Here is a 27,987-nt window from a genome sequence, read left to right on the forward strand (position 1 = left end):
AAAAAGTCATTAGAACAGTCTTGTCGTCCAGACATTGTACCTATCACATAGAAAAGACAAAGTACTGGTAGAGTGAGGAATCATTTTACGTCTATTTCTGAGAATTTAAATCCTCTAGAGCTGTGGTCCCCAACCTCCAGGCCACAGACCATATGGGTCGTGGCCTGTTAGGAACTGGGCCGCAGAGCAGAAGGTGAGCAGTGGAAGGTTCAAACTTCAACCACATTTAAAGACGCTCCCCATCGCTCACATGACGGCATAAGCTCCACCTCCTATCAGATCAGCTCTCACAGGAGCGGGAACCCGACTGTAAACTGCGCAAGCAAGCGAGGGATCTAGGTTTCAGGCTCCTTTTGAGAACCTAATGCCTGATGATTTGGAGTGGAACTGAGGCAGTGATGCTACCACTGGGGAGCAACTGCAAATACAGATTATCATTAGCAGAGAGACTGCACAATAAATGTGATGCACTTGAATCATCCCGAAACCATCGCTCCTGTCTGGAAAAATAGTCTTCCATGAAACCGGTCCCTGGTGCCAAAAAGGTTCACTGCTGCTCTACAGAACTTGAGGCTGAACTCCTGAGACTGTTCTCTGTCAGCTGGGTTTAGTGCAGGCCCTTGGAGGTGCTCAATAAAGATATGTTGGAAAATTCATTGAGGCCTAGGTGGAGTTTACACAGCGGTAACAGGAAGAGTTCCAACTTCTCTCACTGCTAACTATAAACACTCCATGACTGTTAACCAGTGGTTCTGCAGGTCATCCAAGCACTTGTCTTTTCTTAGTTCAAACACATTTAAAGGGGAAAGGGGCAGAGAGACTTTACACTGTGAATACAGCTCTTTGGACTTCCTTAAGTCGACTGGGTGGAGGCCCTACCATTTGAGGCACCTGCAATTTCCGCCCTTCTCCATTCCCCTCTTCCTGGCCCCTGGCCCCTCTAGTCACCCTGCCTGTGGCCCGCTCCTACCACCATCTGGGTCAACCGGGGCCCTGGGAACTTCAAACCTTTCTTCCAGGAGACAAGGTAAAGATCTTTATGTTTTAAATCACTGCATTGTGAAATCTTCAAGTGAAATCTTTATTTGGCTAGGAACATCTAGCCTACGAGACAACGAATCATTGCGTTCGGGCCTGTTTCTTTGCCTCTCTTCCTGTTAAGGCTTCCATGATCACCTCCAACCCTCCATCTAACAAGGCCGTCTTTCCCCTGGGGAACTGTGGGCTTTCGGAAAGCCAGATCTCCTACCAGGCCTCACCTCACGCCGGCTCCGCCCGGCCCACCTCGCCCCCACCGCGCGCCCACCCATTGTCCCCTCGCGGCTGTCACTGCGCGCATATCCCGAGCTCCCGATTGGAAAACCTCCCCGCCACTCAGGGGCCGGTCGCCTCACTCTCTTTTCCGAGCCTTAAAAGGTCTAAGGCCGCTTTCCCCAGCAGCAGGTAAAGCCGGAGCGGCGGGAGTGAGGACGGGAGGGGCAGCGCGCCCAGGTCGGCCCAGCCGGGCGAAGGGGTGCGGCGGGCGGGGCCGGGGCAGCGCGCTACACCGCCACTCCCTCCCAGTCTGACCGCGCCCTGCCCCGCCCCCCATCCTGATCATAATGCCCGGGCTGCCGAGCCACTCCCGTAATCCTGCCCCGGGACAGTCCTGGGGCAATTACCAGCGCGAAGCACAGAGGGCGGGGCGGGCCAGGCAGCGGGGAAGGGGTGGGGGGAATGTGAAAGGTCCCGGATGTGGCTGAACCGGAGCCCCTGCTAAAGGGAGTGACTGGCGCAGGCGCAGGAGGACTGAACGAAAGCTAAGGTGGGGGTGGGGAGAAATTTCCTTCCCGTAGGCGTAGAGGAAGAGTGGGCTGTCAGAGGTTGCGGGGGAGAAAGAAAGAGGGCGTTGAGGATCCAAGGGGAAGGCGAAGAAGGGGGTCAGCGGTGGGGAGGAAAATAAAAAAGTAGCTTCCTGCCCAGCTGCACTTGGGACAAGAGTAGAGAAGTTGGAAGCCAAGTGTGGCGGGGAGGAGTGTCGGTAGCGGGCGAGGAGGCGCGCTCCCTCGCTCGCCCTCTAGCGCGGGCGGGCAGGGCGCGCGCACTGGGGAGCGGCGGTTGCGCTGGGCCCCGAGAGCTGTGGGCACCAATCAACGGTTGCCATAGCAGCGTTTGACGTCATCGTGCGTGTGGTGCCCCTGCTGCCGGGGCTGGTGATTGGAGGAAACCCCGTGTCTGCGGAGCGGCTGTAGCCTGTGAGCAGCGAGATCCAGGGACAGAGTCTCAGCTTCGCCGCTGCCGCCGCCCAGAGACTGCTGAGCCCCCGTCCGTCCGCCCGCCGCCACCCACTCCGGACACAGGTAAGGAGCCTGACCGTCGCCTCGCCCCACTCTTTCCTGTCCCCGGCCAGCCTTCCACACGCGTGGGTGCCATTCCCGCTCCACGTCCTCTCGGTTCGTTTCGCCCCGCGGTAGCGGCGCTGGGCTGAGGCGGAGTCTCCTCAGGCGGACACCCGCGGCGGCTTCTTTTCCGCTGGACTCCGGCGGGCGGCTAGCGGCCTCCTCCGGCTACTTGCTTCCGGATCGACGCCTGGCCCCGATCGGTGCCCGTTTCCCCTTCTCGTTCCCCGGGGTGGAAAGGGCGCCCACATGCGAGATCCCCTTGGATCCCACGGTCGCCAGCTCCCGAGGGTGGGCGAGGCATAGCCAGGGCGCCAGCGGCCGCGATCCGTCCCCACCCTTGCCCCTGCGGGCTCCCACCCCTTTCCCCCTCGCCGCCCTTCTCCGCTTCCGCCCGAGATAATGACTCGGCGGCGGCGGCGGGCATTGCAGTGGCGCAGGTGAGGCCGCCCCCTCCCCGCTCCCTCCTCTCATCCCCTCCCTTCCCCCTCTTCCTCCCTCCCCTGCTCGGCGCAGCCTCCGCGCCCGGCGCTGCGGCGGCGGGACCAGCCCTCCCCCACCCCGGGAGGCGGCGGCGGGGAGGGGCCGGGGGAGCCGGGCCGGGCGGGAAGGACCCGGCCGAGAGTGGGCCCGAGCTCAGGCCCGGCCCGGCGGTGCCCGTCAGGTAGACCACGGCGAGGCCGCGCCCTGGCGCGGAGGGGAGCCCTCCACGGGTGTGAGGTTTTGGGGTGGGGCCCGCTAGGGACCTAGAGCTGAATTTCCTGGGCTCAGCGGTGGGCGGAAGGACTTGAGTTTTCCCTATTGGGGTGGGGGAGGGGGCTGACTTTTTTCCCTGCTTATGAATGGGCGGGGAGGTGCGGATGGGGGCTCTGGGCCCAGGGTGGGGGTAGAGAAGGGGATGGGGAAGCCGCGGGCCGTGTCGCTCGCTGTCCCACCGGAGGGGCTAGACCTACAGAGTCCCCGCGCGTTTTGGGATGCATATCCTGCTTTGCGGGGCGGGAGAGCCTGAGCATAACAGCCGGTGGTGGCCCCGGTCGGCTGGGTGTGGCTCCTTCTCGTTCCCCTCCCCCACCTGCTGCAGCTGTCGGGCCCTTATAGACTCTGTAAATGGGCACCGGCGGGGTTCGGTGGCGGGGAAGACGCCGGGTGGGAGAGCGGGGTGTGTCCGCGGCGGGGCTGGCGTCTGTGCCCCCGGGTCGGGCTGGCTGCTTCCCTCCATCCCTCCCCACCCCCAGCTTGGGCGGGGGCGCGGACTGCTCCTCCCTCTTGCTCTGGTTGGGGGGGGAATTAACACTCGGCAGTAGGTTGGGCTCCTTGACACAGATCCGCCATGACAAAGGAGGAGAGTAGGGGACTTGTGCGGAGGCACTAGCTTGGGCGGAGCCACGGTGGGGGTGGTTGCGGATAGCGCAGACCCGAGGATTTGCACTTTAAAGTCACGGTCTGCGGGTTTTGGATTCCCCCTACCCGACGTCTTAAGTCAGTTAGGGGTTAAATGGGTGCGGCGAGTCCTCCCCGCAATGTAGAGGCGAGGCCCCATTGGAACACTAGCTATTCTGTAAGAAACCTTCTCCACTTCCCCTTGTACCGAAGCGGTTGGGGTGAGAAACCTTTGTATTGATTTTAAATCATTTTTCGTTAAAAGCAGCTTTAGCCGGAGAACGTTTTTGAGTTCCTAGGGGAAAAACTAATTTCGAGACCAGAAGGAGATATGCGATCACAAATTTTGAATAGTTTGCGTATTGAAACAGTACGCCTCCCAGGCTAGTTGATTACTTGTTTAAATGGTGGGGACCTGTTCTCATTTGGTTAAAAAAAAAAAAAGTACTGTGGGATTTCCCTGGAAAGGTAAATATGATTGATATCGGGGAGTCAGTTCCCATGGTGGGCGACAATGGCTCTTCTGTTCACCTTTTAATTTAAGAAGTGCACTTCAGGCGATTTTCCTTTTAAATCGTCTATTTTGTGGTATCACCATGGGTTAGTATCTTTGTGCTATTTTAGCACTTTTGAAGAGGGATCTTTCAAGAAAAATGTAGCCGAGGTAAATTGAAAAGTCTAGGGAACTTTAAAATGAGGGAAAGATGACTCAGGACTGCCTGGGAAGGTACATAAAAGAAAAAAAATGAGGGAAAAGAGAACAAGTGTGAAGTCATGGTGAAAGACAACTTGAGTGATAACTTTCAATTAAATTGTGACTACCAGAAGCAAAATGCAGTAATTCTACATTTAACTGGATCGTTGACACTGGAAACACTTGTAGATTAATTAAGTGCTTCCAGTGTGACATATTTTGGTCCTCACAGATAATAAAGATAAAGAGTTGAAGTTCCAGGACCTGTGGATTTTTTTTTTTAAAGCATGTGTGCATACAACAAAATATGCATAAATGAGGCCTTAGGGTCAGTTAGATACTGATCCTTGGTGGTGGTTTTATATTCAGAATATCTAAGGACAAACAGTTTTGTCATTTCTCCTGTAAAATTGCCATGCTATGATCAGCTGGCAAATATTGCAGAGATCAGTAGATTTGGGGTGGGGATTAATACCAACTAAAATTTAATCACTCCCGACCAGAGTATTACAAAAGTAAAAAGATGTGAATTACACTAAGATGACATGAATCATGATTCTGGAAGTATGATAGAAATTCTGATGTTCTCTGTAGGCAATTTTTTTCCTAAAGGGGGGGTAAAGGCTGCTCTTTGGATCACTTAGTGATACTGGAAACAAATTGAGATTTGGCAAAGTAAGATAAGGAGTTTTAAGGCGACCTTTTGACCAAATGTGGTTTGGCCTTATGTAAAATTAGGATCTTCTGAACAGAGATGAGGTAATGAAATTTTAGTTTTGCTAAACTGATTTTAATGGCTGTAAATTTTGTTTTGCATGCTGAGTGTGCTAATTTTTTTCCCCCTTTTCAAAATATTGTCCTTTTGTGAAGGCTGCATTTTAATTCCTCATGTGAAGAATCATCCTCCGGCAGTTAGGTTCAAGGTGTTAATAAAGTTTATGTACCACAGGTATAATTTTGAGCTTGTTTATTTTGATGGGAAAAAGTATTTAAATACTCCTTTTTTTTCCCCCCTCTGCAGAACATCCAGTCATGGATAAAAATGAGCTGGTTCAGAAGGCCAAACTGGCCGAGCAGGCTGAACGATATGATGACATGGCAGCCTGCATGAAGTCTGTAACTGAGCAAGGAGCTGAATTATCCAATGAGGAGAGGAATCTTCTCTCAGTTGCTTATAAGAATGTTGTAGGAGCCCGTAGGTCATCTTGGAGGGTCGTCTCAAGTATTGAGCAAAAGACGGAAGGTGCTGAGAAAAAACAGCAGATGGCTCGAGAATACAGAGAGAAAATTGAGACCGAGCTAAGAGATATCTGCAATGATGTACTGGTGAGAATCAAACATTTAGTCTAGCTTCATTATAGGGTTTCAATGAGTATCGGTTACATTACTCTCAACTTTTTCTTTCTTTGGTTTTTCTTTTCCTTCTAAAAATTGAGTGTTCTAAATTTAGAAGTCTTCAGGGTGCCATTACTAAAAGATGTTAAGACAGTAATAGATAAAGTTTGTGTAAAACAAATGCAACAATGATTATCAAACAGTTCACTTTTGCTAAAAAATAATAGAATTTGTTGGTATACTTTTTAATAATTGAAAAGATCAACTAATAGTATTACTGTTTTAGTTATAGTTAGAATATTTGTAGTAGTTCTATAGCTGATTATCTTAAATGCACATGTGTGGATATAGGAATTTTACATATTTTTTTTTATTCTGGAGGGATGTAATAGGAGACTCAATGTAGACATAGTACCCTTCTCTGGATTAGCCACAATAATGTTAATGAGTCACCCATGCAGAAAACTCTGGCCTGACAGATGCTTCTTCCTCTTGAATTTAAGTGTTGGAAGTCAATTTTGAATACCGACAACCATGATGAAAGGTTATAAATAACTCAGACTTGATTTTCCAGGTTCAGTCAAGAAGTATTTTAAGTATTCAGTACCTACTGTGTTGAAGCACTGTGCTTCTCTAATGAAAGTTTTAAAGAATGAAACATTACATTTTGGTTAATTTTAATCCATCTTACAAATTATGGCTTTCTGATCCATAAAAACTTAAATTTGAGGATAAAAAATAGTAGAAGATCCAACAATTAGCATATAACATCCTATATATATGAATACTTTCCCTTTTTAATGAGACAGGAGTTTTTGGAATAATATTTAAAGTGGTTTTATTAAGTGATTACACTTACATCACAGGACTTCAGGTTATACATTGGATCTCAGTATTACAGGGTTCTGGCATGTAAACGGGCAGTATCCCAATTTCTCTGGATAGGTTACTGAATCTGAGACTCAGTATGGAAATCCAGGTGTACAGGACTTATTATTTGAACCTTGTTCATGAAAGAATTACTGTAATGAGTAGTAGGCTTATTTCTGATGTGGTTGTGGGTTTGGGGTTTCTGTTAAAGTTGTGATGGTGTTAGGATTACTTTACACTAGTCTTAACTAATGGAAAACCTTCAGTTCCTAAATTGTATTTTTCTCAAATGGTATTTTCTTCAGGCTGTCTTTTTAAAGTGATTTTTTTTAATCCTATAATTTGGGCTCAGTCACAAAACTTTATGTGGCATATCTGTCTTCAGGGGCAGTACCGTGAGAGCTATCATTTATTTCTAAGTTGAGAAAAGGAATTATGCTTTTATTGAGGCTAAATGCAAAATGCCTATTTTGTGATTTGCTAAGATAATGAGAATATTTAAAAATTGAAAGTGTCATTTTTTTCCATAATATGTTGGTTTTTTTATTCCTACTCTCCTTACTAACTTGAGTATCTATGTACATGTTACTGAGTTTTGTTCAGTCTGGTGTTTTTCCCCCAATTATTACATCTGATAGATCAAATAATTCTTATTGTGGCTTTAAAAGGGTATGTTACAGGTTATGATTTCCCTAAAGACAAAAGTGAACTTTAGGAATAAAAGGGGATGTAGTAACATTATCTTCTGTTAAGTTTATTTGCAATTCCAGGTAGGTATTTGCATGTTTTCCACACACAAAGTGTAAAAGTCCCTGTCATTGTGAAGATTCTCCTATTCCTAAGACTTGTAGCAGTTTTAACTTTGCTTCCCTTTGGTTTCCTTAGCAAGAAAAAAAATATTGCATAGAACCAGTGGATGAGAATGACTAGATCAATGTCTAAATAGCTTCTTTTGTTGACGTGATTATTAAGGAGGTTAATACTGGTCACTGCTCATATTGTTCCCCTCCAGAATAACACTGGCTTCATACAAAGTCTAAATGAAATTTCCACTTTGGTAAAGAAACTTTCATTTAACATACAAGTGGCTTAGAGAATTCCAAAAAAGCTTTTGCTTCCAGCCTTGATCTTTCAAGAGTAAAGTTCTGTTAGTGATCTTTGCATGGCTCATAACATATAGTAGATGCTCAAATATTTGTTAAATAAACAAAAGCAGCAGGGCTTCTTAAGAATTAGGTCATCCGCACTGCTAATTTTTCATGGCTTTTTCAACTTAGGAAAATTTGGTATTTACAGATACCTTGATTCTTTATGAATGGGCTTCTTTTTCCTACAGTCTTTTTCAGAGATCACTTTGACCGTGGAAGCATCTTGCATAAAATTGCTATTCCCCTTTCTAGTAAACTGGAAGAATAAAGTATAGTGAAACTGATAATTCTACCAGAGAGAAAATTTTTGAGCCATTGTACTTAATGATTAGTAAGAGCTGTGGTCTGAGCCTGCCTGCCCCCTGCCCTCCTCTGACAAGTCCTGGGTACTGGTCCGGGCCTGTTAGAAACCAGCCTCACAACAGGAGGTGAGCAGCCAGGAAAGCTTGATCTGTATCCCCTGCCCTCAACCCCTCCACCCCACCCCTTGTCTTCCACAAAACCGGTCCCTGGTGCCAAAAAAGGTTGGGGACCACTAAGTAATTTAAAACTTAAGTCATATCTTAAGATTTTACATGATAAAAATACAATCACTTTACAACTTTTTATTATTGTGGGTTTTTTGAACTTGGATTTTTTTTTTAATTTGAGAAAAATAAGCAGGTAATCTTTTTGCAGAATATAATTAGTGTTGTTGGATGATGGCATCAGTGATGAACCAGGCTTTGTTATATTAAGCATGTTTTATAATAGCTAAGAAAATACCTTTCTTTCTTCCTACAGAAAGCACCTAGTCTCCAGAGTTCTGAGGTTTTCTAACAGCTCTTTATTTTTATTTATTTATTTGTTTTTGTCTCACTTGTCAAGTAACTAGTATGAAGAGCTTTTTAGTAGCCCATTCTGGTTATGTGCATTTATCAGGTGTTTAATTTATAACACGTAGTAAGCAAAGAGTGGAGACTGTGTTACTTTTTACAAGAGTTATAAACCATTACCATGGGAAGTAGTCACTGGCATATTCACAAAATAGATTTTTTATTATGTAAAAGAACTTGGGGTTCTTTTCTTGTGTTGTTAATTTGAAATTACAATATGCGTACTAATGCAATCTGCCTTTCCTGCCAGGTGCTTAGACCAAAAGCTCTCTTAGTAGTTGGGGAGGGACTCAATACTGGTACCTCTTCTCTACAAACTTTAAAGATACAGCCAAAAATTGAGCAGTTTTTTATCTTGTAAATGATAATGAAATGAAAAACAAAATGAGGAGATAACATGTTAAACCAATTCAAACTCAAAGAAGTATTGCTAAAGTATAATAGAGCTCAAGATTTTGAGTCACATCATAGTTTGCAAAAGATGCGTGGCCTGAGGAAGTCGCTCAATCCCTCAGAAAACTGAGCTTAATTAAGTAGGAATAATAACTATCCCATGGGATTGTGGAGAATGAGAATCCGGTAAAGCACCTTGACTACCTTCTGTGTCTATCTCAGCTCTGGGGTTCTGTTCAAAAGCAATGACAGGCCTGCCTATAAGTAGTACAGGGGTCTCAATTCAAACAATTCATGAAGGGGATTTAAAAGCCAAGAAGCCTTTAAAATTCTGGGCTGGAGGGTCCATGCCAGCCATCAAATTTTCAAAGATTTCATTCAAAATTTGAAAGCCACTAGTAGAGGCAAACAGTGGCTTTATAGGAGGTCTAGGAAAGGAAGCAGTAAACTCTTTTGTGTCTAACGTTTGTTAACAGTTGAACGCAGTAGTTGAGTAATTTTAATAGTGATTCTGTTAACTTGATTGAGTTCCATTTTTAATGCTGCTCTACATTTTTATTTGCCCAGGGCAGTTTTAAGGTGTGATTTCAGGGCACTGATTTTTATCTGCAGCTCACAGAACCCGCCACTAAACAGGAGCAAGATAGGAAACCAGGCAGCTTTTAGGTCCTCCCTAGTCTGAATATATTAATGTGTGCTTTTGGCTTTAACACATTAACTGCCATGTGAGTTGTATTTCACTCACGCTAGCTTTGAGCCCAGGGCTTCATGAAGTATATGTAACTCTGAAACGTCTCTTCACCTTGGAAGCCCCAAGAACTATTTTTCAAGTTGGATATAATTCATGCACAGAAGACAATAAAAAATGACAAATTTTTCATTAAATTAGAAGGGATTGTTTTATTTTCGAAGTTTTTATTGTATTTTCCTAATAAAACACTGAGGCCCCAAGGAAAAATTTTTTTTTTCTAGTGTGGCAGTCAATGTATTAAAACTGCTATATAAAATTAGTTTTTAAGCTGCACTAGGCAGCTCATTTATTGGAATAAGGACTTCTCCAAAGGATTCTGCAGTGTTATACCTATCTTTACCACTTTGTCAAGATGCTGTATATTTACATGTCTTTTGTGGCTTTTGGTGTGTTTCACAGTATAAAGAACTTAAGTGACATTATAGATAGCTATAGTCCCTTCCAGGAAGGAATGGATTTTATAGTGTCTTTTTTTGATAATAAAGTTCAGTAGTCTGTTTTTTAAAGTTGTATTGCATGTGGGTGAGGTATTTTGCACAAATACAAAAAGTCTGAGGTATATGAAATGGAAATGACGGAAATAAAGGGGAACGGGAAGGTAGGCATTTGCTGTTTGGTGGGAAGGGGAAATAGTTCTGCCTTTATAATATTGAATTAAATATTGGACCATTTAGATTAATTCCACCATAAATTTTTGATTGTAAAATAGGTGATTCTTAGCACATTTATATTGAAGTGTTTGAGAGAAAATTTTAAAAAGTCAAAATGATGAATGCTGAGATGTCAGCTAAGTTAAAAAAAACTAGTAGAGTCCATGGAAATTCTAATAAGCCTCAGCTTTTTTTTTTTTTTTTTTTTTTTGTAGAATCCCTGGGTTCTCTGTTATTTCAATCTAGTTTCAATAGCTTTTACTTTACTTTTACAATTTTACATTGAGAATAAATACTGCTCAAGTTTTTAGAGGACTAAAAACTGCTGTCAGTTTCAATATGCTCAAAGCCAGAGTTTGTCATCCTTTTGAAACTGTTTGTCCTTTATAACTACCTAATTTTTAACTTTTTCTAGACTAAAAATGACATGTGGGACACAACTTTGACTTCATTGTCTGATTACAAGCTGTTATTGCTGTCCTAGATCGTTGGTTTCCAAACTTTTAAATTCATGCTAATATTAATGCTTGTATCATACCTAGGATTACACTCAGAGTAGTCCACATTGACGAATAAGTTTGTCCTTATACTGTAAGGATAAACTTGATCTAATTTTCATGTACAGAGCTAAATTATAAACATCCTTTCACTACTGCTTTGTGGTCATTCACTTGGACTTGCTACTTAACTGTTTTCGCAGTTCTGTGTTGCATATGTTCTTATTCTATTCTTTATAAAACACAGATTTCATCCTGTCTGCTTGATCCTTGCGAAAGTCCCCTACTTGAATGAAGCCTTTGGCTCCAGTTTGGTCTTCTCACTGTTCCTGATACAAGCCATTGCTAATTTCCATTTTTGTGGCCTGAGGGTTTCTGCTTCCATTACTCTAGAGTTTGTTTAATCTTGATATCTAAGTCATTTTCATCAACTTTAGAGACTTTGCTGCATTCTTTCATTCTCCTTGAAAACAAGACCATTGGTGTTTGTGGTATTTAATTTGTAAAGTACACTGAAGGAATATCAGCTTTGATGTTTTTAGGTGGTACAAATTTGAATTTGGTTTGGGAAGAACAGTGTGCTTGGCCACCATGTCAGCAGTTCCATTTTACTAGGTGCATTTGTATGAAACCAGTCATTTGTTCTCTAGTCTGTAATTATGGAAAAACATGTCTTTGTGAAAGTTGCTGTACAATAGCAGTTTAGTTTTGTGTTTTCTGGTAAGGTATAATGTGATATAAGTAGTAATGTATAGAATAGAGTTTCATATACTGGCATATTTCACTAATTATTTTTTTCTATTCTCATTCTTTTCCTGCAATGTGGATCTTTAGTTACCAAAGCCACGTGGATGAATATAGCTGATTTGATATGAGTAAGATCATTTTGTGTAGTATGTGTACTTTTGTTTACCTTGAAATAAGTTACTAAAAAGTTTCAGTATATAAGCTTTTGTGGATTTCTTTTGAGAGGATGTGTTGTGTTCCCTTCTCCAAATAAAAATGTGCTTACAGTGGGAACCACAGGTAGAATGTAAGGCTAGTCAGCCAAATGTTAATTTATAAAGTTAAGTAAGACCAAAATAAGATTTGTTCAATGGGTTGACCTATATGCATGTTGTTCATGAGTTGTAAAGTCTAGGAAAGATCCTATTGCGTTTAATTTGCAGGAAGTGCCCAATTTTTGTTGTATTAGAATTTCACTTATTTGAATTATCTAATGAGTTGGTACATCATTAAAGAAGTTAGGAACGTTTTTTATTGGCAGTTAATTCCCAACTTGCAAACAAGTTCTAGAATTTACAGTTTCTAAAAATTAAGAGTATTACCAAGGAACCCAGTGGTGAGTTGAATGTTTCTCATCTAAGTGATTAATAACAAATGCTTTTCTAAGAAAGAGCTACTTGTTGATCCAAGATTCATGAACTGTCAGCTCATAAATTTTTTGCTTCATCAAACTTAATAAACACCATTACTTGGGCGACATTTGGTTGATGAAAAAGACACTTGATGAAAATCCTACCCAAGACACATAACTTAAAATGTGATTCTGTGAAATTGACAGTTGAGGACAGTATTATATAGGTGGGCAGTATGTAGTTCTTTTGCTTAGAACAAGCAAGTTCTCAAATTCAGCCATTTCATGAGTACTTTAATACGGTTAGGAAGATGTTTGGAATAATGACATCTCAAAGTAATGCTCTTTAACAGTAATGACTTTTCCTTTCTCCCCTTTGATTATTCCCACCTAATAGAGGATTTAATTATCCGGTTCTGTTCTTTAATTGTATCAAAGGGGGATAACATTTGAAAGATATTCTGGGTTTGAATTTTGGATTCGTTTTGTGGGTTTGGGCACTTTTTTTTTTTTTTTTTTTTTGAGACAGAGTCTCACTCTCTTGCCCGGGCTAGAGTGCCGTGGCATCAGCCTAGCTCACGGCAACCTCAAACTCCTGGGCTCAAGTGATCCTTCTGCCTCAGCCTCGCAAGTAGCTGGGACTACAGGCATGCGCCACCATGCCCGGCTAATTTTTTCTGTATATGTTTTTAGTTGTCCATATAATTTCTTTCTGTTTTTTTAGTAGAGATGGGGTCTTGCTCTTGCTCAGGCTGGTCTCGAACTCCTGACCTCGAGAGCGATTCTCCCTCCTCGGCCTCCCAGAGTGCTAGGATTACAGGTGTGAGTCACAAAGCCCGGCCTGGGGACATTTTACTATATCTCTCTGACTCTGTTTCTACCTCTTCAAAATGGAAATCATAGTATTTACCTTTAGGATATTTTGAGAATTTGTTGAATGAACACAGAAATAACAAAGAATACTGCTTACTTCTTTTATACCTCTGACATCACTTCAGTGTAGCTTGACTTAAATTTTGTGATTAAAATTAAGAGAATTTTAGTAAACTGAAACTTTTATATTTAATATTTGAGTACTTGCTATCTGGTAAGCACTGTGCTCTTAAAAAAAATGTAAAAAGCCTCTGCTCTTAAATCTTGACAACCTAGAAAGGGAAATAGACATGTATTTATGCAACGGTATGGGTAGAGGGAAGTCCTATAAATTGGTTGAACATAGAACAGCTGGGCTTTAACCTTATTTTTTTAAAAGGGGCTGGTAAAATACAGTCCCACTAATTTATAAGTATAGTATACAATGTACGTGTACAAATTAAAAAATACTATAGGCCAGGTACTGTGGTTCAATGCCTGTAATTCTAGCACTCTGGGAGGTTGAGATGGGAGGATCTCTTGAGCTCAATAGTTTGAGACCAGCCTGAGCAAGAGCAAGACCCCATCTCTACAAAAAACAGAAAAATTAGCTGGCATGGTGGTACATGCCTGTAGTCCCAGCTGCACAGGAGGCTGAAGCAGAAGAATCTCTGGGGCCCAGGAATTTGAGGTTGCAGTGAGCTATGATCATGCCACTGCACTCTAGCTGGAGCAACAGAGCGAGACTCTGTCTCAAAAAGAAAAATGGGGGAAATACGGGGTCTTGGTTGATGAGAAACTTCAGTGCAGACCAGGGTTGATGCCAACTGTAACAGCAGTTCTAGGGTAGGGAAGAAGAGGAAAGCCTGCAGAGTGTCAGAATAATTTTAACAGTTTTCACTTACTACTCATTAAGTTCTTTTTGGTACTTTTTACTATTTCACTTTTAATCTTTAGGATCTATATTTTGAATTTGTTTTTAGATGTTTTTAAAACATTGATTCCTACTGGGATTATTTTGCTAGCATTAATGATCCAGAGGAAGACAATTCTCTGAACCTGATTTAATTTAGCAGTTTTTAGTCCCAGTTTTTGGTAGCCCTTTCACCCAGTTGATTTTTCTTTTTTTTTTTTTATTTCATCTTGTTATGGGGGATACAGAATTGCAGGTTACATACGTTGCTCCTGTACTGCCTTTCCCCCCAAGTCAGAGCTCCAGGCGTGTCTGTTCCCCAGGTCGTGCGCGTTGCACCCATCATGTAGGTATATATCCCTCCCTTCCCCACCCCCCCTTCCTGAGTCAGCACCTTCAAGTGTTACCACTCCCCAAACGGTGCGCAATGCACTCATTGTGTAGGCATACCCCCATCCCCTCCCCCACCCCCCACCTCAGTCTGATATCCAATTGGTGTCGTTCCCAGATTTGTATTTAGGTGATGATCAGGGAAACCAATTTTCTGGTGAGTACATGTGATGCTTCCAGTTGATTTTTCAAAACAAAACGTTTTAGGATAGTTGAGGCTTTCTATGGAGCAACTACTGTTTTTGGGTGTCAATCTTTTGCCTGGGTTAGAGTGCAGTGGTGTCATTGTTATCGTAGCTCACTGCAGCCTTCAACTCCTGGTCTCACTGGATCCTCCTGGCTCTGCCTCCCAAGTAGCTGGGACTATAGGTACACACCACACCCAGCTAATTTTTTTTTTTTTTTTTTTTGGGTAGAGACGGGGCAGGGTTGGGGGGTGTCTTGCTATATTGATCAGGCTGGTCTCCAGCTCCTGGCCTCAAGTTATCCTCCCTCCTCGGCCTCCCAAAGTTGTAGGATTACAGATAGGAGCCATCCTGCCCAGCTACTACTCTTAACAGGAATTATAATAAAATTTTAGGCTGGCTTTAACATTTCTTAAACTGCTTTATTAAATTTCTTATTGATTTTAATAAAGTTTAATGGTTAAGATTTGCCATCTATTAACAGAAAATACATTCCATTAAGTGATTGGTCAAAAATCCTTACTCATCCTCAATCTTCTCTTTGAAATTGAGCAACTCTGTCCCTTTCCTATGTATGACCTTATTCATAGAACACCTGTCTACAACTTAAAATTATACTCTTCTAAGCCAACATTGTATAGAAAGGTAAGAGTTTGAAGTTAAAATGTCTGCAGATACTTACTAAATTAGTTCTTGAGACCACTTGATGTCATTAGCATTTTTGGTGAGACACTTCTGATTGGTTGGTTGGAGTGAGGAAGTTGCAATTTAGAGAATAGAAGCAACTCCAGCCACAAGGGGGAGTGAGAGACTAATTTCCAAATTGATAGGCCCCTATTCTAAGATATTAATATTAATGGCTTATATGCTTTCTTTACAGAATTTTAAGAGGTCTAGAAATTATAAAAGTCTCAGTGGTTCTACAGAATAAAGTAAAAGTTCTAGGAAAAATAACTCTCTGTGCACAAAAAAAATTGTACAAAACTAGAAATTTGAACTTGTACATTGTACTGGAGAGTTGAAATTAAATTATTTCTATTAATGAAGGTGTTATTAAAAATGGTATTTGTTGGGTATTTTGTGAGTTTTTTAGTTGAATAATAAAATGGGAGTTTCATAGAATTTATGGAAATTTTAAATTTATAGCATCAATGAATGTTGGGATTGAAGGAACATCAGACTTAGCCCTTTTATTTTAATAGATCAAGAGACTGAAGCTCAGAGGTTCAGTGACTTACATTAGGTCCTACAGTAAGCATTAATATTTTTAGTCCCTTCCTTAGTACCACCTGGATAGATTGAAACATGACTTTTTACTCTGCTATAAGATGTATTGTTTGTACGAGGGATGGGGGGCTGTCAGAATAACAACAACAACAAAAAAAATCACAACTTTAATTTCATTTAAAATGATGGTTTCTGTTTAGACTATATTTTAGGGTTCTGTACTTAATTTAATGAAAATAACAAGAACCGTGTTTGAGGGCCCTTGTGTCTCAATTTCTTGCCACCTCTAATGTTTAACTGGTATCTTTTGTGTGTGCTTTTTATGAAGGCAGGTATGTTTGTATCCTAATGTCTTGTTCTTTGTTGTGTTCATGGAAGGAGAACCGAGACAGTACAATCTAAAACAGAGGGATGGGTCATGGAAGCTTGGTCTTTCTCCCACTCACATACTGGTGAGGTAACATCAAAGTTACCACAGCTATATTTTCAAATTTCAATTCACAAATGTCTCATTAGAGGGTGATTCTCTACTTTGATATTTTGGGGGTATTTACAATTTGCTAATGACATTTTACTTATAATTGTCTTTGTAGAAATGAAATGTAGTATTATGACCTGTTGGTGAAATATTCTATAAGACAAGGTGAGAACATTCTCTCCACCTGTAGTATTTTTGTTTGCAAACGTATCACTGTTTTTGTGTGATTGTTCTCATAAATACGAAGGTAATACCAACCCGATAAGGAAATTTGAAAAACACGAGCACAAAAAGGTATGAGAATGGACAGCAAAACTCATTGGTAATCCCACGTTCCAGAAATTAAACATGATTAAAAGGATTTCTCTTTAAAATGTATTAATTTTTCATTTTGAAGTAATTTCAGATTTAGAGAAAAGTTGGAAGAATAGTATGAAGAATTTTTCATACCTTTGACCAGATTCCCCAGATGTTAACATAACCACAGTATAATTACCAGAATCAGGAAATTGAGAAAACAATTGGTAAACTACTATAGGACCTTATAGATCTTATTTAAATTTCACAAATTACACCACTGTAATTTCCTATCTAGTCCAAAATTCCACCCAAGATCACACTTTGCGTTTTGTTTTCACATCTCCTTACTATCCTTTAATGTAGATCAGTTTTTCAGTCTTTGCCAGTTATTTTCTGGAATATCTCAATTTGGATTGTGATTCCTCATGATTAAATTTAGATTGTGCATTTCTGGCAGGAAATCCTGAAAGTTATGTTGTATTCTCCTTAGTGCATGATATTAGGAGGCACATGATGCCCTGTTATTTAACTAATTGTATTTAGGTAATTCATTATGTTTTTTAATTTAGAAAGTAGTAAGGATTTCTAAAAATATTATGGTGCAGAAGTATCAGTTGGATTTTTTTAAAGATAGATGCCTTATGATTATGATTACTTTGTCAAAGGTTATAACTAAATGTGTTTTGCCAGAGTGCTTTCCAAATAGGCTGTGTCCATTTATAATGAGTGGGTTGCTCATTTAGAGAAAATATGGTCCCAACTCTGTAACTTGTAATTTTCCTTTCAAATATATTTGCCTACAAGTTGGCTTCTTATAGTTTAGTTGGCAAGCCCAAATAACAGCACATAGCCCAGTGGTTTGATTTGAGTGTGTAGTGGCAGGTGGCCATTCTTTAGTGCTGAAGTAAATAAGAGAAATTTTCTGGGGATAACATTGGAAGGAAGGCTTTGAAATTAATGCTGTAGTGAAACAAGATTGGGATGAGAATGTTGGTCATAGCTTTGTATTTGAAATGCCTGTCACACCTCTTGGTGGTAGCAGAATTAGTACCAAAACCCAGGACTCCTGACTTCAAAACAGATTTACTCTGCCTTGTTGTCTCACACTATTCTCCCACTCCTATCTCTGCTGGATTTTTCTTTGCTTCCTCCTCCTTCAAGGTCATTACATAGATACCTGAAACTTACCATATTAGGATGTACTCAGCTTGCTCCTTTGCTACTGTTTCTGAATATATGTACAGCACCCAGACACTTGTTTTATTTTTTTTTATTTTTTGAGATGGAGTCTCACTCTATTGCCCAGGCTAGAGTGAGTGCCGTGGCGTCAGCCTAGCTCACAGCAACCTCAAGCTCAAACTGAGCTCAAGCGATCCTCCTGTCTCAGCCTCCCAAGTAGCTGGGACTACAGGCATGCACCACCATGCCCGGCTAATTTTTTCTATATATATTTTTAGCTGTCCATATAATTTCTTTCTATTTTTAGTAGAGATGGGGTCTCGCTCTTGCTCAGGCTGGTCTCGAACTCCTGAGCTCAAACGATCCGCCCACCTCGGCCTCCCAGAGTGCTAGGATTACAGGCGTGAGCCACCGCGCCCGGCCGACACTTGTTTTAAATGAGCAGTTTCTTAGGTCTTAAGAGAAACAGAACGTCGATTTTTTTTTTTCATAAAGCAAAATATTCATTATCTAACATAGTGTCAATCTCTTAACTGTTCAGAAGTTTGGTAAGGTCATAAACTCTTGATGATGATGAAGGCTGTTTCTCAAAAATAGTCTTTAGGATGCTGAGCTAATGAAATATCCTCCAGGATTGTTCTAAAGTACCTGTTTTATTTAAATGAAGCAGTTCAAATTATTCCTGTGTTCTAATTCAGTCAGAGGATTTAATATGTGAGTGCCTAAAACCCGTGCAAAATTTATCTTTACAGAGCCTATAAGTAGGTTAAGAATACATACGCATGTGAAAAGTGAAAGGTGCAAAACCATAATTAAAGTGTACTCGGTCTGGATAATAATTAAGATGTTATGGAGCATAGGATATAGAATGAAAAAATAAATCTGTGGCCTCATCTCCTCAGAGGAGGTAATAATCTCTGTTAGTCCTTTGTGTGTATTTCTGGGAATTTATGTGCCAAGCAAACAATTCTATCCTTAGAGAATAAGGTTAATGTTTGTATAGTATTCTATTACATGGGTGTAACAATTCATTTAGCTTGTCCCTTATTGACAGAAATTAGGATATTTCCCCTTTTTTTCTCCTTGAATAAAAAGCTCTACACTAGATATTAGTGTAGAGCTTTTTATTATCTACAGCCAATGTAGATGAAGCTGAAGAGTTTTGAAGAATTAGCTTTAAGGAGTATATAACATTGGATCTAGATATTGAAAGGTATTTAGCCAAATTCCTTTTTTCCAGCTTTTTGAAGGCATAATTGGCAAAAAAAAAAAAATAAAATAAAAAAATTATATATTTAATGTGTACAAGATAGCACAGGTTACTTTAAATCCACAGTTCGTTCGTTCTTTATTTTTTCTGACTACCCCCTCCCCGCGCCCCCCCCCACCATTCTTTAAAGTGATATGCAGACCACTGGGAGTCCTTTTGGAGAGGGTTCCCTGAGGTCACAACTATATTTATGACAATACTAAGTCATGGGCTCTTAATACTCTGTTAACATTTAGTGCTGATGGTACAAAAGCAAGGGTGGCTAATGCTGCTGGTTCCTTAGCACTAATCAAGGCAGTGATTCTGAATTGTTCTAGCAATCATTGTATTCTTCACTATCATATACTCAACAGCTTTAAAGAAAAGAAACTTATTTTACTTAAATGTCCTTTTTTTTTTTTTTTTTTTTTTTTTTTTGTTGAGACAGAGTCTCACTTTGTTGCCCAGGCTAGAGTGAGTGCCGTGGCGTCAGCTTAGCTCACAGCAACCTCAAACTCCTGGGCTCAAGCGATCCTACTGCCTCAGCCTCCCGAGTAGCTGGGACTACAGGCATGCGCCACTATGCCCGGCTAATTTTTTCTATATAGATTTTTAGGTGTCCATATAATGTCTTTCTATTTTTAGTAGAGACGGGGTCTCGCTCAGGCTGGTCTTGAACTCCTGACCTTGAGCAATCCACCCGCCTCGGCCTCCCAGAGTGCTAGGATTACAGGCGTGAGCCACCGCGCCCGGCCTTAAATGTCCTTGAAGCCAAAATTAATTACTTCACTAACAGCCTTTAGGTAGACATCTTTCTGGGAGGCAAAATGGGAGGTACAGTGGTTGTCTCTAGCAAAAGCACTTGCAGTTATTTGAATTGTGAACTGAACTAGCTGCTTTTTTTCGTGGAGTGATGTTTTTACTTCAAAGCACTGCAGATAGACAAGTTACGGTTATTCAGACTTGGGTATTTGGCAGACATCTTGAAAAATGAAGTGAGCCTGTCACTTCAAGGAAAACAAACACTATTTGTGATTTCAAAAACTTATATTCACTACCATGATGAAAAGCTGACAGCTTTCATAATAATTTTTTATGAATATAAAAGGAGTCTTGAGACCAAAACCTTTTAAACCATGAGTATGAAGCATGCATTGTTACTATTTAGGATTTTTTTTCTAGAAAGTATACCTGTTTAGAGACAAGTAAGTACCATGATTGGGAGAAATAAGTATTTATTTATTTATGTATTTCTTTTTGTGAGACAGAGTCTCACTCTGTTGCCTGGACTAAAGTGCCGTGGCGTCAGCCTAGCTCACAGCAACCTCAAACTCCTGGGCTCAAGCAATCCTACTGCCTCAGCCTCCTGAGTAGCTGGGACTACAGGCATGCACCACCATGCCCAGCTAATTTTTTCTATATATTTTTAGTTGTCCATATAATTTCTTCTCTTTTTTTTTTTTGAGACAGAGTCTCACTCTGTTGCCCAGGCTAGAGTGCCATGGTGTCTGCCTAGCTCACAGCAACCTGAAACTCCTGGGCTCAAGCAACATCCTGCCTCAGTCTCCCGAGTAGCTGGGACTACAGGCATGTGCCACCATGCCTGGCTAGTTTTTTGTATATGTATTTTTAGCTGGCCAGATAATTTCTTTCCATTTTTTTTAGTAGAAACAGGGTCTTGCGCTTGCTCAGGCTAGTCTTGAACTCCAGAGCTCAGGCAGTCCTCCTGCCTTTGCCTGCTAGGATTACAGGCATGAGCCACCGTGCCTGGCCTTAAACAAAATGTTATAGGATGGTGTTTTTAATTTTACCTGTGGTCTGTGATGATCTGTTAACATGTTCTAGCTAAAACTCACTTTAACGAGATTAAAGTCTACTCTTCTGCTCTGAACAGTTTTTCATCTGTTGTGAAGTTTGTTTGAATTGTGTTCTTATGAAGTTAATTTTGTTCTGCCTCCTCTGGCTTGGACTCTGTGGTAGTGTCTATTATATTACCGGTTTCTGCTGTAGTCATTCCTCCAGAGTCCAAAAGGTTCATCTCTTATGGTCTTTCTATACTCATGTCTTGGACTACATTAAAATGCAGTTTCCCAGCACATTAGAAAATGTTCCTAAATAATGAACTATCATGTTTATACTGTCATTCATTCAAGTCAGCATGTAAATAGATAGTTGTCAGGGACTGATATTTAATTGTAACATCCTTAAATAATAAATGGAACACTGAATTTTAAGTATTGGAGTATGCCCAAAGAATTCTGCTCTTATTTTTTAATTTTTATTTATTTTTTTAGTAGAGATGGGATCTCAGTCTTGCTCAGGCTGGTCTCAAACTCCTGAGCTCAAGCAATCCTCCCGCCTCGGCCTCCCAGAGTGCTAGGATTACAGGTGTGAGCCATCTCGCCTAGCCAAAATTTTGCTTTTGAATAAGTTCATGAGCTTCCTACGTTCACAGTTGTATTCTTGACAATGGCTAGGTGTTAAAGTTTTATAACTTAGGCTTTAGTATGCTCTTTAATAAATACAGGCTCTTTCAGCTTTGTAAATGTTTTATTCTTATTACGTACGTTTTCTTTTTTCCTAAGTCTCTTTTGGAAAAGTTCTTGATCCCCAATGCTTCACAAGCAGAGAGCAAAGTCTTCTATTTGAAAATGAAAGGAGACTACTACCGTTACTTGGCTGAGGTTGCTGCTGGTGATGACAAGAAAGGTATAATCTTTTATAAGCCTGTTGGTTGAACTTGTATAGAATAACATAGTGTGAAAGAGTCTGTTTCTGAAGTGTAAATAATGTTTTGGTTGTTTAATTGCTTAGAGCACTGAATAAGGAGTGGTGGTGCACTTTTTTTTTTTTTTTTTTTTTGAAACTCAGAAACTGTATCTACTCCCTAATACTGGTATTCTAAAATGTATGTTTCTAAAAAGCCTATTTTGTGTACAGTGCAGTGATGTTTTCTCACAGTGTACCTGAGGAGTGAGCAATGTGAACTAATCAATAAAAATGTGACAATGATGAAATTATAAGGTGGTTTTTATCTTGATGTTAACTAATGGCTAGTGTGATGTTCCAGGTTAAGCCTCTTTTTTTTTTTTTTTTAACCTTTTTTAAAGGTTTGGTTTGAGGGGTGAAGGTGAAATGCACACTTTTATCAATACATTTTCATGTGTCTTACACAGGGATTGTGGATCAGTCACAACAAGCATACCAAGAAGCTTTTGAAATCAGCAAAAAGGAAATGCAACCAACACATCCTATCAGATTGGGTCTGGCCCTTAACTTCTCTGTGTTCTATTATGAGATTCTGAACTCCCCAGAGAAAGCCTGCTCTCTTGCAAAAACAGTATGTATTTTACCTGTTATGTGGATATTTAGTAATCTTTCTTATCTGAGCACTGATATCTACTCTTTAAAATCATAGGCTTTTGATGAAGCCATTGCTGAACTTGATACATTAAGTGAAGAGTCATACAAAGACAGCACGCTAATAATGCAATTGCTGAGAGACAACTTGACAGTAAGTACATAACAGCAGCATTAAAGATTAATGTGGTTGAAGAGATTATGTTGTTTTACAAGGAATATTTGTGATCTTTTTTATTAAATATAATAGCTGTGGTTAAAAACCATATAAAGAAAACTACCTTACAGAAACTGAAATACTAGACTAAGAACTAAAAATATACATTTTCATTAGTTACATGATTTTTTTGTTTGTTTTTTGTTCTTTTGAGACAGTCTCACTTTGTTGCCCGGGCTAGAGTGCCGTGGCATCAGCCTAGCTCACAGCAACCTCAAACTCCTGGGCTTAAATGATCCTACTGCCTCAGCCTCTCGAGTAGCTGGGACGACAGGCATGCGCCACTGTGCCCAGCTAATTTTTTCTATATATATTTTTAGTTGCCCAGATTATTTATTTATTTATTTTTTGTAGAGATGGGGTCTCGCTCTTGGCTCAGGCTGGTCTCGAACGATCCTCCCGCCTCGGCCTCCCAGAATGCTAGGATTACAGTTGTCAGCGACCGTGCCCGGCAAATTACATGTATCTAAATAATGTTCAAATTCCGCTTGTTTTGTCTTTTTAAAATTATCTCTTTTTTAAGAAAACTTACTTTAATTGGGATCCAAATAAAGTTTATACATTGCAATTGGTTTGTCTTATTGGTTCCTTAGGTTTTCTTACTCTTCAGATAAATATTAAATTTGAAGTTTTGAGGCTTAGTGAAAAAATTATCAAGCATTTGCTGTGTGTCAGGTAAAGAGGAATTGCAGATTGTAGTCTGTTGTCACTGGGTTTTGTTTTTAGCTTCTTAGGGCCATTTGTCTTGGGGACTGTGTATCTTTATTTCATACATTCCATTTCTTCTGACTTTATTCTAGTCCACTACCAGTTTTCTATAAACCAGTTCTATATTTTAGTGCTGAATATTCTCAGCGTAGGTTTTTGAACAGTATTGTATACTTGTTTATTACTATTAAATACCTAAAATTATTTTAGTAAGTGCAATTTGGGGCTGTCTACAAATTTGTGAGGTTTTTATTTTAGGGGAATAAGCTATAGTAAAGAATGAAAGAATCTATATCAAATGAAAGAAGTATTTTATTAACTAATTTTAGTCTTAAGGGTGTTTTCTTTCATGGTTGGAAATGATGAGATGATATTTTAAAAAGATGGAACCTGAGACCTAGTTATTGTGTTCTCGTCCCCTTTTGAGAAGGCCTTATGCATACTGCAACAACCAAGTAAGGAGAAACGAAATGAGTTCCAGTTTTTACTCCGTCAGTGCTAGCTATATGTTGTCTCTGGGTCTCATTAGGATCTGCTGTTACCATTACAGGTTGATTGGATCATTTATCGGTCAAGAAAAGCTGTTTTCCTAAAACCTTAACCTAGTATTTGTGTCTGAATGTGGTTGACCAAGACTGTCAACACATGACCTTAGAAAGAGAAATATCTTCTATCAAATTCTTGTATGTTTATGCAGAAAATTCAAGAATCCTTGGAAGTTAGAACTAGAACAAGACATTAGAGACAATTCCAAGAGGTCACTGACTAGCTGTGTGACCTTGGAAATAGTCTCCAGTCTAGAGATAGATTTGGATAATAAATAAATTAAACTAATAGATGATTTGGGGAATAGAAAAGTATTATTAGGTCTGTTTTTTTCCCCCTGACATTTAACGTTGGAAGCAGTTAAAATAATTTTTAAATTTTTTTTTAACCTGTTGGAAATTATACCATTTATGAAAAAAATTAATAATAGAATCCCATTGTAACATTAATGAAAAAAATTAATAATAGAATCCCAAAGCCTACCACTATAGGACAACTTTGATTTTTTACCTCTTAGAAGATGTGGTTTTGACCATAATTTATTTTGCCCAGCATTTATTTTGAATGATACAAAATCTAAGCTAAACATGTCAGAAAAGCTAGATTTGTAGTTTAGCTCTGGTCGTTAAACTCCAGTTGATACTGGTTCTTGAATCTCATGGAGCATAGGGTTCTCTTCGGAGTGGAAGTCAGTCTAAGCTCTACCAGGGGAGAGTAGTCAACCCTAGCTCCTTGAGCATGGGCCAGATTAGATAATTCTGGTTTAGTTCCGCTCAGCTAGTATGTCCATCTCTTGTATTAGGGCTCTTCGGGACAATCTGATATTCTGATAGCTATTGATACTTGATGTTTTTTAATACTTTATGATTGCTTCTACTTTCTCTTCATGTTCTGTGAATAACCAGAAGTTTCCTGTATCTGACTATTAATTGAAGACAGCTCTGTTGTGTATTGACCATGCTTACAAAATGAATAGGTAGAAAGTAAATTTATTATATTGAGGTGTTTCTGTATCTTAAAGATATCTTTGGTGCTGCTGTCTTTCTAAGAATGCTTTCCAACTAAAATATTCTGATACCTTGGCATATACATGAAAATTTTCTGTTTATTTTTTCCCATACTGAAACATTCTGAAAAGTCTTTTCTTCTTTTACCAGTTGTGGACATCGGATACCCAAGGAGATGAAGCTGAAGCAGGAGAAGGAGGGGAAAATTAACCGGCCTTCCAACTTTTGTCTGCCTCATTCTAAAATTTACACAGTAGACCATTTTGTCATCCATGCTGTCCCACAAATAGTTTTTTGTTTACGATTTATGACAGGTTTATGTTACTTCTATTTGAATTTCTATATTTCCCATGTGGTTTTTATGTTTAATATTAGGGGAGTAGAGCCAGTTAACATTTAGGGAGTTATCTGTTTTCATCTTGAGGTGGCCAATATGGGGATGTGGAATTTTTATACAAGTTATAAATGTTTGGCATAGTACTTTTGGTACATTGTGGCTTCACAGGGGCCAGTGTTAAAACTGCTTCCATGTCTAAGCAAAGAAAACTGCCTACATATTGGTTTGTCCTGGTGGGGGATAAAAGGGATAATTGGTTCCAGTCACAGGTGTAGTTATTGTGGGTACTTTTAAGGTTTGGAGCACTTGTAAGGCTGTGGTAGAAACAGATATCTCATGGATACTACATGTTAAACCATGTGTATCTGTGGAATACTCAATCTCAATGTGCACACCTTTGACTGCAGCTGCAGAAGTGTTCCTTTAGACAAAATTGTGACCCAGTTTACTCTGGATAAGGGCAGAAACGGTTCACATTCCATTTTTTGTAAAGTTACCTGCTGTTTGCTTTCATTATTTTGCTACACTCATTTTATTTGTATTTAAATGTTTTAGGCAACCTAAGAACAAATGTAAAAGTAAAGATGCAGTAAAATGAATTGCTTGGTATCCATTACTTCGTGTATATCAAGCACAGCAGTAAAACAAAAAAACCCATGTATTTAACTTTTTTTAGGTTTTTTGCTTTTGTGATTTTTTTTTTTTTTTGATACTTGCCTAACATGCATGTGCTGTAAAAAATAGTTAACAGGGAAATAATTTGAGATGATGGCTAGCTTTGTTTAAATGTCTTACGAGATTTTCATGAACAATCCAAGCATAATTGTTAAGAACACGTGTATTAAGTTCATGTAAGTGGAATAAAAGTTTTATGAATGGACTTTTCAACTACTTTCTCTACAGCTTTTCATGTAAATTAGTCTTTTGGTTCTGAAACTTCTCTAAAGGAAATTGTACGTTTTTGGAAATTTATTCCTTATTCCCTCTTGGCAGCTAATGGGCTTTTACCAAGTTTAAACACAAAGTTTATCAGAACAAAAATACTACTAATATAACTACTGTTTCCAACCATGTCCCATGTTCCCCTCTCCTCCTCCCAACCCCCCAAAAATGAGTTCTTATTTTTTCTGGGGGAGGGGGAGATTGATTGGAAAAAAGTAACCTGTTCCATTTAAAATTTTGGTATATGGCATTTTCTAACTTAGGAAGCCACAATGTTCTTGGCCCATCATGACATTGGGTAGCATTAACTGTAAGTTTTGTGCTTCCACATCACTTTTGGTTTTTAAGAATTTCTCGATACTCTCATAGCCTGCCTTCAATTTTGACCCTTTATTCTTTCTATTTGTCAGGTGCACAAGATTACCTTCCTTTTTTTTTAGCCCTCTGTCTTGTCACCAACCATTCCTACTTGGTGGCCATGTACTTGGGAAAAGGCCGCATGATCTTTCTGGCTCCACTCAAAGTCTAAGATACCCTGCTTCCTTTGCTTGCATCCCACAAACTATTTCCCTCATCCTCTTTACTACAGCAAATCTCCTTAGTTGATGAGATTGTGTTTATCTCCCTTTAAGCCCTACCTATCCTGAATGGTCTGTCATTGTCTGCTTTAAAATCCTTCCTCTTTCTCTTCCTCTATTCTCTAAATAATGATGGGGCTAAGTTATACCCAAAGCTCACTCTACAGACTATTTCCTCAGTACTTTGCAGAAAACACCAAACAAAAATGCCATTTGAAAAAAAGGTGTATTTTTTTCTTTTAGAATGTAAGCTCCTCAAGAGCAGGGACAATGTTTTCTGTATGTTCTATTGTGCCTAGTACACTGTAAATGCTCAATAAATATTGATGATGGGAGGCAGTGAGTCTTGATGATAAGGGTGAGAAACTGAGATCCCAAACACTGTTTTGTTGCTTGTTTTATTATGACCTCAGATTAAATTGGGAATTATCGGCCCTTTTGGATAATTGTCCCAAATATTACATTCAAATAAAAGTGCAATGGAGGCCTATGGGATCTTTATTTCCAGGAGAACAGATCTCTTTGCATCTGGAGCAACATAATAAGCATCTTCCCTCACAGCTCTTTGTTTTACCTTGCCTATTGACTTCTCCTGACCCCCAGGCCAAGGAGGTGAAATGGTTTTATTGCTAAGGAGAATTAAGCTAGTTAGACTGAGGAGATAGGAGTATCATTCAAGTAAATTATAAATAAAACTTGCAATTTGTCATATTTGCTTATTAGCAAATGTGCATCAGTCACCTAAACTGTTTGATTCTGAAATAAATTATAAAGCTTCACTAATACTAGCTATTAATGTTTTCTACGTAGTAGTTCCCAACAGATGGAGATTTCCAACCTGAGATTTTTTGCGTTGGAATTTGATTTGTTTATAACTTCTTTCCTTAATTGTCCCCAAAATCCAGGCTTCTTGTCTGTTTTTGCCAATTTAACATGACAGTGTGGGATATTGGGAAATCCAGTGATATGTTTTTTGTGTGTAAAGTATTGGAATTATTTTTAAAAAGTGAATTGACCACTTTAGAGTTAGAGAGTGGAGCAGCAATTTGATTGGTAAAAAGAATGTACTTGGCTACAGCTCTGGCTTATGGTCCTCGCTATTCCGGTTAATAGTTCTGTTATTTTCATGCTATAAAAATCTCAGAATTGGGGGGTGGAGGGATGAGAGAAAAGATGTTAAATGGCTTAATT

General features: G+C 39.9%; 1 protein-coding gene across 1 annotated transcript; it reads left to right on the forward strand.

Annotated features, from left to right (window-relative positions):
* Window positions 1-2,174: 2,174 nt before the first annotated feature.
* On the forward strand, window positions 2,175-27,290 carry YWHAZ (tyrosine 3-monooxygenase/tryptophan 5-monooxygenase activation protein zeta). Its single transcript, XM_069465459.1, has 6 exons — window positions 2,175-2,339; window positions 5,474-5,778; window positions 21,687-21,810; window positions 22,278-22,441; window positions 22,520-22,615; window positions 25,090-27,290. The coding sequence occupies exons 2-6, from the start codon at window positions 5,485-5,487 to the stop codon at window positions 25,147-25,149; spliced, it is 738 nt and encodes a 245-aa protein (XP_069321560.1). The 5' UTR covers window positions 2,175-2,339; window positions 5,474-5,484; the 3' UTR covers window positions 25,150-27,290.
* Window positions 27,291-27,987: the final 697 nt, after the last annotated feature.

Source organism: Eulemur rufifrons, chromosome 3, assembly GCF_041146395.1.
Source record: "Eulemur rufifrons isolate Redbay chromosome 3, OSU_ERuf_1, whole genome shotgun sequence".
Taxonomy (NCBI): Eukaryota; Metazoa; Chordata; class Mammalia; order Primates; family Lemuridae; genus Eulemur; species Eulemur rufifrons.